The sequence below is a fragment of the Ochlerotatus camptorhynchus genome, unplaced genomic scaffold, assembly GCF_037179485.1.
Source record: "Ochlerotatus camptorhynchus isolate MF236.1 unplaced genomic scaffold, CSIRO-AGI_Acam_v1.1 ptg000037l, whole genome shotgun sequence".
Taxonomy (NCBI): domain Eukaryota; kingdom Metazoa; phylum Arthropoda; class Insecta; order Diptera; family Culicidae; genus Ochlerotatus; species Ochlerotatus camptorhynchus.
Window position 1 is genome coordinate 2,115,077 of NW_027040528.1, and position 13,926 is coordinate 2,129,002.

The 13,926-nt window shown below is 40.5% G+C and overlaps 1 protein-coding gene across 6 annotated transcripts in view; it reads left to right on the forward strand.

Annotated features, from left to right (window-relative positions):
• Positions 1 to 13,926, forward strand: part of Cnot4 (CCR4-NOT transcription complex subunit 4) — a 117,858-nt gene that overhangs the window by 79,310 nt on the left and 24,622 nt on the right. For all 6 annotated transcript variants that reach the window (XM_065233925.1, XM_065233943.1, XM_065233952.1 and 3 more), the window contains exon 7: positions 12,768 to 13,904. In XM_065233925.1, the coding sequence (XP_065089997.1) occupies positions 12,768 to 13,904 (1,137 nt within the window). The remainder of the gene's footprint in view (positions 1 to 12,767; positions 13,905 to 13,926) is intronic.

A 13,926-nucleotide genomic window follows, 5' to 3' on the forward strand; every position in this document is an offset into this window, starting at 1 on the left:
AGTAATGCTTCCACCTCTCAATTTTATGGAGTAACCATTTTACGGATGTTGTTGATCTTGCGGACGACGGTCCCATGGCTATCTGGGTACATGTTTAAGTCACGATCACAAATTCATTCTTATATCACAGTTCCTAATGTTTAGAATCAGTTTCATTGATTAACCTCTTTTACGGATGTTCTGGACTTACCACAGGATGGCCCCATGGCCATTTGGGTCCATGCTTATGTCATGACTCCAAAATATTTCTTATATCGCAGTTCCACATGCTTTCGAAAAAAACCGTAGAACTCTAGGATCAGTTTCGAGGGTTGCCCATTTTTAAAGATGTTCTAGATCTTGCGGAGGACGGTCCCATGGCCTTCTGGGTACATGTTTATGTCACGACTGCAAATTAATTTATATATGACAGTTCCAAGTGTTTTCGAAAAAAAAAACCGTGGAGCTCTAGGATCAGTTCCATACATTGACAACTTTTACGGATTTTTCGGATCTTGCGGAGGACGTTTCGATGGCCATCTGGGTCCATGTTTATGTCACGATCCCAAAATCATTCTAATATCACAGTTCCTAACGTTTTCAAGAAAACCACGGAGCTCTAAGATCAGTTTCGTTAATTTTCCACTTTCACGAATGTTCCGGATCTTTCGGAGGACGGTCCCATGGACATCCAGGTTCATGTTTATGTCACAAGCCTAAATTCTTTCTATCATCACAGTTCTTAATGTTTTCAAGAAAACCACGGAGCTCTAGGATCAGTTTCATGGGTTGATCACTTTTACGGATGTTCCGGATCTTCCGGAGGACAGTCCTATGGACATCCAGGTTCATGTTTATGTCACAAGCCCAAATTCTTTCTATCATCACAGTTCCTAATGTTTATAAAAAAACGCGGAGCTCTAGGATCAGGATCGTGGATTTACTACTTTTACGGATGTTCCGGATCTTCCGCTGGTGGTCCGATGGCCATCTTGGTCCATGACCCAAATTCATTCTTATATCACAGATCCTAATGTTAAAAAAAACGCGTAGCTCTAGGATCAGTTTCATGGGTTGATCATTTTTACGGATGTTCCGGATCTTCCGGAGGACGGTCCTATGGACATCCAGGTTCATGTTTATGTCACGACCCTAAATATTTGTTTATATCACAGTTCCTAATGTTTTCAAAAAAACCGCAGAGCTCTACGATCAGGATCATGGATTGACCATTTTTACGGATGTTCCGGATTTTTCGAGGACCGTTCCGTTGTCTCCAGGATCCATATATAGGAACCATGACTGTATTCTGGCTAATTGTGAACATTTGTGCCCATTAATCTAAATTACAGATCTTGCACCACTTGCAAAACCCTACAAACACACCTTTCAAAAAAACGTGTAACAACTCTTTTCGCTTTTTAAAAAAGTAGACGACTCTATTTTCAAGTTTTTTGCAATCAAAGTCATCTAGAAACCCTAGGAATTCTAAAGGTACCACAATTTTTGAAATTCATTAAGAAATGGCTAAGTTGTGCCATTGCAAACTTGCCGTTACACGTTTTTCGGAGGCATCGTATTCGGAGTGTTAAGAGAATGCAATATTTAGCTGAAAATGCAGTTGGAACTGTTTGTACTTTATTCACAAGCTAATATCAAGACCAACAAAAGCATCACACACCATTTCACGGAATTGAGTTGATAACAAAAGTTAAAGGCAAATGAATGTAAATGAAAACACGAAATGAATGTTAATGATTTTCCAGGACTGCCCTTAACTCTTTTAATGTTCGATATATACTTGCACGGTATGTGTATGCGTGGGTCGGTTTGGTGACGTATGCTCCATCAGTTTGGTGGTTGGTGTTGAAAATACGGCTTAAAGGTACCGTGAAGGCACCATATCCTAGATCTCCAGGACTCTTCTTTAGAAAGTAATTTTAGCTTCATCTGGACCTAGATCAAGCAGTCTCTCGAAGTGACAAGAATTTCATCAAGAATTTGCTACATGTTTCCCATGAGTTTGAGTTGAACTATTCTAGGAAGATGCTTGCACTTATTTATTAGGTTGTTCGAACTTGTTTAGGAAGATGCTCTATTTTCCCAATAAGAGCATGCCTTAGGGAAGGGGGATGTCTTACAATGCCTTAGAGGTTTTTTTTTTAAAGATGATACTCATTCTTTGACTATATGTTTAGTATTACTTCTGCGTGAAGTCAACGATTTACGTAGTTGAAGATGCTAATTTCAAATAACAGACTAAAGTGGCAATTTTTATACAATAGATGAGGAGATGAAAGTATAGAATTGATAGTTCCGTTAGAGTACGGCAGTGTGAAAATTGCATATAGAGAGTAGAAAGCGAACAAGGACAACTTTAGGAAGGTACAAATCGGTTTGATTATCTCTCTTTACCAAACTCCCCCGTTGGAGAGGGATGGTGAGGGGTATTCTCCTCCGCCACCACTGGCAAAAAGAGATGATCACCGACACGCTCAAGTACCGACGTTGTGTTTGAAACAGTTCTATCGATTTTTACCGCACTTAAGTTGTTATCTGAAGGAAGGCATCCAGTCGTTGGATTGGAAATTGCTCCTGTCATCGTCGACTTGACGATCTCGAGGGGACACGGGTAGAGTACCGATTTGTACCTTCCTAAAGTTGTCCTTGCTCGCTTTCTACTCTCTATATGCAATTTTCACACTGCCTTACCCTAACGGAACTATCAATTCTATACTTTCATCTCCTCATCTATCGTATAAGCATTACCACTTTAGTCTGTTATTTGAAATTAGCATCTTCAACTATGATACTCACATTTTCATGCGATCATGGTCACTATTTCTTAGAATACTACTCAAACTTCCTCTGGAAGTAGGTCGAATTTGTTTAGGAAGTGTCTGAAATGAAGCAGTTCAATCAATCCTAAACAAGTAGCTTAAATTAGCTTAGGAAGGTGCTAGAGCTGTCCCATGGAGGTGCCCATTGAATCACAGAAAATTGCTCGAAATTTCTCAGGAAGCTGCTCGATTATCTTCTGATGCTACTCTAACTTTTCCAGGAAGTTACTCTAAATTTTCTAAAGAAGCTTGTTAATCTCTGTAATCCTTAGAATATTGTTCCATGCAACTGAAAATAGATCAATCTTTGTTTGGTAGATACACATTTCCAAAAAGTTGTTCACACTCTCGAGGGAAGATACTCGAAACGACTTGAATTGATCTCCTTAAAAATGTTGCTCCATTTTTTTTTAAATCTTTATTATAGAGATTTGTAGCCGAGGGCTTTTTTTTTGTTGGGGGGAGTTGAACCACTGCGTCCATTATTTGAACTTTTGTGGTACCCCTGTTTACTGTTCGTATCATGCAAGCTGACCACCACCCAGACAACCAGAATGCACGTATATTCAAAGTTGTTTTCGTGATAACCAAACATATATACAAACAAACAAGTCGTATGGAATGCAAAGAAATGGCTTATACGTACAAAAGTGGAGGCCATATACGTGCATATTTTCGTTTAATTTTAATCGAGTTGATTTAACATCATATGCAATTTGATCTGTAATAACAAATCCATTTTGAAAAGTCTTACGATGTAATCCGATTAAATTTGTGATACAGTACGACGGAAAAATGAGTCATCGCATATAAGTCGGAAATTTGCATTCTATACGATTTAACTTAAACATAATGCGAGGTATGCCATTCTAATATGCGATTTTGACTTAAACTGTAGCAATTTACGATACTGTCTGTACATTGTTATACGACTTCTGGTTGTCTGGGCATTTAATGAGTGGACAGCTAATTGCCTGGACACGTCCTTTCCCAGTCAGGTATGGTATGGTTTTTGAAACCAACTACCTTTCCAGGATTAGCAGACCAAATTCCACTAGGTTGTAAGATAACAGTAGGTACAAAGAAATTTAGATCTACGCCTTTGTAATGCACCGCAACTGCAGAGCAGATGTTCCGAGGTTTCACGTTCTATGCTACAGAAACGGCAGATATCGCGTTGAACCCGACCAATGTTCTTCAAATGATATCTACTTGGACAGTGCCCAGTTACTAGGCCAGTGTATATACTTAGAGCCTGTTTATTGAGCTCCAAGAGCTTTTTGGTATTTGTTACATTTGGATTTATAAATCTTTTCGACTGGTTGCACTTCGTGACGGCCATCCAGTTGGCCATCACCCTTTGTTCTTCCCAGCGTTTGAGTTCGATTTTTACCGTACAGTTTGATATTCCACAGTATGGTGGTTCTGGGCCAATAAACGGTGAATTGGAAACTAATTTTGTGAGATCGTCTGCCCCTTCATTCCCTTCAATGCCACAGTGTCCAGGAACCCAATATAAGTTTCCTGAGTTCTGTTTGCACAGCTGTCGCAACAGACAATCTTTGGTGTATATTTGTAAGCACGAAGCGCTTTTAGTGCTGCTTGACTGTCAGAAAAATACAGATATTTGCACATCTATATTTTCTCCTTAGGCAAACACTTACACATTCAAGTATGACCACGATTTCCGCTTGAAACACTGTTGGACAATGTCCCATCGCTACTGACATATTTTTCTCAGGGCCAAAGATTCCTGCACCTGTTTGTGTTCCAATTTTTGAGCCATCTGTGAAAAATATGATTGAGCCTTGACGAACGCTAGGACCACCGACTTCCCAATCAGAACGCAACATTTCACATACGTTGAGTGTCATAATTATCCTCTGGTTTCATCCAGTCTCCATTCATACTCATCACTAGTCCTCTTTGGAAGTATTGTAAAATGCTAAGGTGATCAACCAGGTCACCAGGCATGACTTTTTAGACCTTTTGAACCTTAGAGTACTTCTTTCCGCTTCTAGGTGCACGTATTCATGCAAGGGCAGTAGATTGAGAATTGCATCTAACACTTTTGATGGGGTGCTGCGCATCGCACCCGTTATAGAAATACATGCTAGACGTTGTAGTTTTGCCAGCTTCCTCTGTGCGGTAGCCTCTTTCGTTTTTGGCCACCACACTAACGAAGCATAAGTTACTTTTGGACGGATTACTGATGTTTAATTCCACATTGTCATTGTTGGTTTCAAACCCTATTTTCTACCAACAGTTTTGAAGCATAACCACAGGGTGATCACAGAATCAATCTGAGAATTGGAATCAACTTGGCATTCAATATAACTCCTAGGTATTTGACCTGTTCACTAAGATATAAGCTTGAACTCCTTTAGGTTGAACTTCCTCTTTCTAGTAAAAGGAACGATTGCTACTTTTGACGGATTAATGTTTAGGCCCTCCTTAATACACCAAGATTGGGTAAACTTTAGAGCCTGTTGCATTCTTTCTGAAATGATAGCGTCAAACTTTCCTCTAACTACGATGACTATATCATCCGCAAAGCCCACAACTTCGAAACTTTTCGCCTCTAGGCTTCTTAGAAGATCATCTACAACTAAAGACCACATTAGTGGTGAGAGGACTCCTCCTTGAGGACAGCCTTTCGTTGCCTTTACTGTTATAGATGAGCTTTCCAGTCCAGAAGTGACTTTTCTTTTTGCAAGCATAGTATGACTCCAGTTGACGATGTGCGTGTCGAAGTTCCTTTTCTTCATGGCGTCAACCATAGAAGAATAGGATGCGTTGTCAAAAGCTCCTTCAATATCCAAGAATGAACAAAGTGCGATTTCTTTAACTGAAAGTGATTTTTCGATTTTAGTTACCAAAGTATGGAGAGCAGTAACTGTTGATTTTCCAGATTGATACGCAAACTGAAAATTAGACATTGGATGCGTTAACATGTAAGTTGAATTGATGAAGTCATTCAACACCATTTCCGTAGTCTTCAGTAAAATAGCCGAAGGCTAGTTCATCTTTTAAATGTTGTTCCATATTTCTAAGAAAATTGCTCTAATTTTCATTGGAAGCTGCTCAATCTTCCTCAAAAAGTTATTCAAACTTTCTTTGGGAAGCAACTTACTCTTCTTCAGGTTAGGCTCGAATTCCCTCAGCAAGTTGCTATATCTTCATTAGAACATCGCTCGCATAATCGTCAGAAAGTTGCTCAAACTTCCTCTGGAAGTTCTTCAAACTTCTTCTGGAAGTTGCTTTAGCTTCCGCTGGAAGTTGCTCAAATATCCGCAGGAAGTTGCTTAAACTTCGGCTGGAAGTTGCTTAAACTTCATCTGAAAGTTGCGTAAACTTCCTCTGAAAGTTGCTTAAACTTCTAATGGAAGTTGCTTTAACTTCCGCTGGAAGTTGCTTAAACTTCCGATGGAAGTTGCTCAATCTTCCGTTGGAGTTTTTTTTTAACTTCCGTTGGAAGTTGTTTAAACTTCTACTGGAAGTTGCTTGAACTTCCTCTGGAAGTTGCTTAAACTTAGTCTGGAAGTTGCTTAAACTTCCAATGGAAGTTTGCTCAAACTTCTTCTGAAAGTTGCTTTAACATCCGCTGGAAGTTGCTTAAACTTCCGCTGAAAGTTGCTAAAACTTCCGCTTTAGCTGTTGTTGTTGCACTGGATGACATTTCTCTAGCTTTCTCAGAATAATGCTTGAATATTCTTAGGAAGTGACCTCAACGACTCAAGCAACATACTCCTGTCTTGAAAAGATGCGGCAAGTTGATTGGGACCGGAATAAGTTGCATAGGAGTTGCTACAACCCTTTTGCGTTGAAAGTTGTTCATACTTCCGCTGGAAGTTGCTTAAACGTCCGCTGAAAATTGCTTAAAATACAAGCAACTCACTCTTCTTCAGGTTGTCGCTCAAATTCCCTCAGCAAGTTGCTAAATCTTCATTAGAAAATCGCTCACATAATCGTCAGAAAGTTGCTCAAACTTCCTCTGGAAGCTCCTCAAATTTCATCTGGAAGTTGCCTAAACTTCCACTGGAAGATGCCCAAATTTCCACTGGAAGTTGTCCAAACTTCCACTGGATGTTGCTTAAATTTCCACTGGAAGTTGCTTAAACTTCCTCTTGAAGTTGCTTAAACTTCCGTTGGAAGTAGCTTAAACTTCCGCTGGAAGTTGCTTAAACTTCCACTGGAAGTTGCTTAAACTTCCTCTGAAAGTTGCTTAAACTTCCTCTGGAAGTTGCTTAAACTTCCTCTGGAAGTTGCTTGAACTCCCACTGGAAGTTGCTTATACTCCCGCTTGAGCTGTTGTTGTTGCACTGGATGACATTTCTCTAGCTTTCTCAGAATAATGCTTGAATATTCTTAGGAAGTGTCTTCAACGACTCAAGCAACACACTCCTGTTTTGAAAAGATGCGACAAGTTGATTGGGACCGAAATAAGTCACATAGGAGTTGCTACAACTGTTTTTCGTTGAAAGTTGCTCAAACGTCCACTGAAAGTTACTCAAAATACCGCTGGAAGTTGCTTAAAATACCGCTGGAATTTGCTCAAACTTTCACCGACATCCCGAAATCTTTCCCAATAAGCTGTTTGAACTATCGTAGTTGTGTCCAAACTCCCCTGAAAAATGGCTCCAACTCGATCTTCTCATGATGATTTCAGGATGTTGCTCAAACTGTTTTCCAAAGAAATTGGTCAACCTGTTCCAGGAAGCCAATATTTTTCCCAAGAAGTTGCTCATCTTTCAACAGAATGTAACTCAATCTTCCGTTGAGAGTAGCTTGAACTTTTTTTTTTAGAGTGACTCGAATTTCCTCAGGAAGTGGTTAAAACTTTCTTAAGTCCTGTATCGATTTACTTCAGAAGAGTGCTCAAACTGCCCTCAAATTAATCCAGGGTTGGTTGATTGTCTTTAACGAAGCAATTTTCAGTCGTACACTGGTTCATCACACGATGGATGTAGAGTTTTTTTTTCCCAGGATGTAGCTCGATTTTCCTAAAAAAGCTGCTCATACTTTCTCTGAAAGTTGTTCGACATTTCTTAGGAAGTTGTTCGACTTATCTCATGACATTTATCTAGCTTTCTCATAATGGTGCTTGAATATTCTTAGGAAACGACCTCAACAACCCAAGCAACACAGTCCCGTCTTGAAAGTTGCGGCAACTTGATTGGGCCCGGAATTATTCGCATAGGAGTTGCTACAACCGTTTTGCGACAAGTGTGCTGCTAGGGTATCACATGAAGTAATTTGAATATTCTATCGAAGAGGCTTGTACTTTCCGAGATAAATGTTTAAATTTATACAAGAAGTTGCTCAAACTTTTTAAGCAAGTTTATCGAACATCCTCGAAAAGTGTTCGATTTACCGCAGAAAGCTGCTTCGTCTAAAAATTTCACGATTTTTTCCTGGATATTGCTCTAATTTCTTCATAAAGTTGCTCAAAATTACGCTTAACGCCATTTTGTTTTTAAAAAAATTCCCGGTTCGTTGCGATTTTTCTAAAATTATTGGAAAAATATATCAAAAATCCAAGAAAATTCATTTCTTTTTCTAACTTTCCTGAAAAAAATACATAGAGGAAATGTATTATATCGCCAAAAATCTGCTATTAAATTATCAATTTTATCTAGCGGAAGCTGCTTAGATTGCCGAGAATACGTAAATTCCCCTATATCATTTTCAATAATATTTTTAGAAAAATCAAAACGTTTTTTCCTGGGTGGTAAGCTTCCCCCTTAAGGCTTGATATTTTTAAAGAAGTTGTTCAAACTTCCATAGACGTACATTTTTTAAAAGTCGCTCAAACTTCTTTAGGAGGTTGGTCGAGCATCCCTACAAAACTACTCGGGCCGGACTCGATTATCCGGAGGCTCGATTAACCGGAGGCTCGATTATCCGGGGCTCGATTATCCGGAGAAAATGGCTCGATTATCCGGAGTCATATTTTTTTACCTATCTTGCAAATTATTTTTCATAAACCGCTTGGAAAACCGACTTTCGATCCGAGGACGAGTAACATACATCGTTCGACTAAGTCTGACAAGATCGGGAAATGACTATATTTAAGTGTTTGTGTGCCTTTGTTACAAAATCCGGCGTTAAGGGGTTTTGGATTAACTTTGACCTGAAAGGAATCAAACATATCATGTGCCACAACAACATACAAAAACTGAATCTCATGATGGTCCGTTCACTAATTACGTCACGTTTCAGGGGGGGGGGAATGGCAACCGAACAAAATTTTTGAAGATCCTCAAAAAAAATATGTACCAAAGGGCCTTTAACCCTCCGTTACTCGCGCTGTTGTACTTTGTACAACACACATGAGTTTTCCATTGCCATTTTGTTGCTGAGTTACCAATCGATCTGAAACCAGCGAGTATTCCTCAAAAAACTTGTTTTAATCTAAACAAGCTAAACTTTGATTAAACTAAAAAATGCGGATAATAGGGAAAATGTAAATGGAAATCGCGAAAACTGTGACCATACTACGTGGGATTTGACTTAATTGATTACAACATGGAATATATCAAGATTCTGGCAAGATAGAAAGTTACTGTCTCTGACAAAGTTGTTCAGGAGATCATAGCCTTGTCGCTGGTGGACAGTAGTTCAGAATTTTCTCACTACGTAGCGTTAGTGTACATGTGAAATTCTCGCATGTGATATATCTCGAGATCCTGACCAGATAAAAAGTTACTGTCTTTCACAAAGTTTTTCAGGAGGTCAAAGCCTATTGCTTGGTGCTCAATAGTTCAGAAATTGCTCACTACGCGACGCTTGTATACACGTGAAATTCTCATATAAAATATCTCAAGTTCCCAACCAGATAGAAAGGTATTGTCTTCGGCATAGTTGTTCAGGATGTCAAGGCTTTTTCACAGGTGGACAGTAGTTCAAAGTTTTCTCACTTTGCGGCGCTACTATAGATGTGAAACTCTTGCATATAAAATGTCTCTAGATCCTGACCAGATAGAAAGTAAATGTATTCGGCAAAGTTTTTCAGAAAGTCAAGATCTTTTTGTCACCCAATAGTTTAGAATTTTCTCACTATGCGGTGCTAGTATATACGTGCCTTTCTCCCATATTCAATAGCTCGAGATCTTGATCAGCTAAAAAGTTGCTGTCTTCGGCATAGTTGTTTAGGGGGTCAAGACTTTTTGGCTGGTAAACAGTAGTTAATAATTTTCTCACCACGTGGCGTTAGTATACATGTACACTTCTCGCATATGCATATCTCGAGATCCTGATCAGATAGGAAGTTGTTCAGGAGGTCAAGATCTTTTGGCTGGTGGACAGTAGTTCAGAATTTTCTCACTTCATGATGCTATTATACATGTGAAATTCTCGCATATAAAATACCTAACGTTCTTGACCAGATAGAAAGTTACTGTCTTGAACAAAGTTGTTCAGGAGTTTAAAGCCTAGAGTTTATTAGAAAATTCTAAACTATTGTTCACCAGCCAAAAGACTTTGACCTCCTGAATAACTTTGTTGCAGACAGTAACTTTCTATCTGGTCAGGATCTCGAAACAAACCACATGCGAGAATTTCACGTGTGTTCTAGCGCTACGTAGTGAGAAAATTTTGAATTACTGTCCACTAGAGAAATCTATCTGATCAAAATTTCGAGATATTTTACATGCGAGAATTTCGCGTGTATACTAGCGCCACGTAGTGTGAAAATTCTGAACTATTGTGCACCAAGCAATAGGCATTGACCTCATGAACAACTTTTTCGAAGACAGTAATTTTCTACCTGTTCAGAATCTCGAGCTTAGCATACGCGATAATTGTACACGTTTACTAGCGCCATGTGGTGCAAAATTTCTAGGCTACTGTCCACCAGCCAAAAATTTTTGACCCCCTGAAAAAGTTTGCCGAAAACAGTAACATTCTATCGGCTAAGGATTTCGAGCTATTGTATATGCGAGAATTCCATGTGTATACTAGCACCGAGTAGGGAGAAAATTCTGAACAACTGTCCACCAGCCAAAACTACTTGACACCCTGAACAAGTTTGCCGAAGACAGTAACTTCTATCTGCTCAGGATCTCGAGCTATTGTATATGCGAAAATTGCATGTATATACTAGCGCCACGTAGTGAGAATTTTCTGAACTACTCCACCAATGAAAAGATCTGGACTTCCTGAAAAACTTTGCCGAAGACAGTAACTTTTTATATGGTAAGGATATAGAAATATTTTATTTATGCGAGAATTTTACATGTATACAAGTGCCGCGAAGTGAGAAAACACTGAACTACTGTCCACCAACGAAAAGGCCTTGACCTTCTGAACAACTTTGTCGTCGACAGTAATTTTCTATCTGGTCATGATCTCGAGATATATCACATGCGATAATTTCACATGTATTCTAGCGCTACGTAGAGAGAAAATTCTGAACTTCTCTCCACCAGCGAAAAGATTATGATCTCTAGAAAAACTTTGCCGAAGACAGTAATTTTCTATCTGGTCAGGATCTCGAGATTTTAATGTGCCTCATGATAGGTTATTATCCAAGTCCGATTCTGGTCACTTTCCCGGGGCACCTGGAACTTGTCCGAAAGTGGCCAATATGGTCCAAGGTACTTAATTTTTTCCACCATTGATCTGGTTATCGAATTTTGATTTAATTTGATGTGTCGCTTAATGGGTTTTGTTCCTTTCAAGTCAAATTTAGCCTCATGGCCCATAAACGCCGAAACTTGTTCCGGCCATATCTACAAAACCAGTGGTCCGATTCCATAATCCTTCAAAAGCGTTCAATGGAGCCACTAAAACATTAAATGAGACCACATAAGACCAAAAAAAAAATATTTTTTTTTATGGCTCGATTATCCGGAGGGCTCGATTATCCGGAGTGAAATTTTTTTCAAGACTCCGGATAATCGAGTCCGCCCTGTATTTCTCAAGGAAGCCAATCGAACTTCCTCAAAAATTTGCTAGTCATTTTACGTGAAATTTCTCAAACTTTCTCACGAAGCTGCTTGAATTTTCGGAGGAAGTTGCTCAATCTTTCTCAAGGAGAAGCTTGATCTTTGTTAGAATGCTGCTCAAACTTCCATAGGAAGTAGCTGGAACCTACTCACGAAGTTGCATAAACATCCTTAGAAACTCTCTCAGGAAGTAGCTGAAACTTCCACAGGAAGATACTGAGAGCTTTCTTGGCCTGTACCATTTTTGCCAAAAATCGTAGGCCGGACAGGGAATCGAACCCAGCTGCCTCCACAGCATGGTCTTGCATTATAGCTGTGCCTTTACCGACTGCGCTAAGCGAGGTCCCAAAAAGTGAACTGGTAATTTGTGGGGCTTTCACCGTAAGCGGTAGAATGTAGTTTCGTTTCTAATGTGAGATGCATACCTAGAAAATCTGCTCAGCCAAAGAAGTTCTACGAAGTCTATACGTATAGTACAGATGTTGCTTGAGAAGGTACTTGAATTGGTAGATTGCTATGACCCTTTCATCCCTTTTTTTTGTTTAATAAGACAGGCTCTCGGTTACTGCCGCCTCCAGAATAGCCACAAAAAAATCCAGTCTTATATCTGGAACGCTGGAAACCTCGTAACTCTCTCCCCCTCCGAAATGAGTAATCTGTGTATTAAGTGTCATCCTGCTCATTTGTTTTGATAGTTATATATTTGATCATCACGGTTCGGAGTTCTTTTTCAGTGTGCGCGTGCATAGCTTGTCTGTTTCCGGTGGTGGTTTGTGTGTATGAGTACTCGAATACTAACACTCGATTTTCGTAATGAAACCGTCCGTGCGATAGGAGATTTCTGTTCCAGCAGAAAAGATTGGCCATATTGAAAAACTAATCCGACTAACACAACCCGATGCTAACACTCACTCCAAATTGGAAATATTTGCCGCTTCCAGTCGATTTCCCATCCAATAATAACACGACTGATTTCATTCGTTGTGCCGTACCATTTCAGTCGGTGGCAGCAACAAGGAGAATGCAACTCGCAGCGATCGAAAGCATGAGAAAACCCGATCGAAAGGTGGCCGGAAGCACCGGAACAGTCGGGATACGGAGCGCGACCATCACAGCAGCAAAGAGCACACCAGTAGCAAAGATAGTCACAGTAAACAGAATTCCAACCGCAGTAGCAGCAAAGATAGTACAATTCCGGTGACTAGCAGAGCCAACAGCGTTGCCAGCAGCAGAACGGTGAGCAATTCGTCTAGTACTACCAGTACCGCCAGTACAACGGTTATCGGCAGCAGCAATGGCAAGGGGTCCGCCGCTGTTGTCGTTGCCGGTCTAGCCAATGGGGAAGACCTGGGTAAGGAGGTTCAGAACAATAGCAAACATCTCAAACAGATCATCGTCAATGGGTGTGTTAGCACAAATGGTATAACCACTAACGGAGGCAAGTCTGCCAGCGTACAGCACCTGGACGATCTGGATGACGATGACGACGAGCTGGACTTTGAGGATTTGGACAATGATGCACTGTCGTCGGACAACGATGGCAAAACGGATACACCTTCGTTGAGCAGCAGCGGTTCGTCGCATGCCGGCGGCGACAGTGGTAGCACACTGAGTGAAACGCCCAGCGGTAAGAGCTCGCCTAGTGCATTCCCCGATCCACTAACTGCGGTGAACAATGTGATAACGACTGGAAGCCCTACGGCGGCCAGTACAACCAGTAACTTATCCGTAGAGGAAAGCGCCATCACGACAGCTCCCAGCAGCATCCAGGCCATCACCAATGGTATTAGTAGTAGTAGTATCAATTTTACCACCTTTTCCTCCTCTCCCCTATCGTCGTCCGGGGCCGTTTCCAGCTCTGACGACAAGAGTGGCAGCAGTACAGATCCGGTGATATCGTGTTCGTCATCGTCGTCACTGTTTGGCAGTGCGGAAGATGGAGTCAATTTGACCACCACAACCGTTACGACTTCGACGGCCAGCAAACAGCAGTCGCCGCCAAATGGTCTCAACAAGACCAACAGTCTCATTGACAACGCCACATCGCGATTCTCCAAATTGGGCATTTTCGATGACAACAGCAGTTTCTTCTCTCACAGCACGCTCGATCCGTACAGTTACAACAAACTGGATAGTGGTAAGTTGTGCAATCGTTTTAA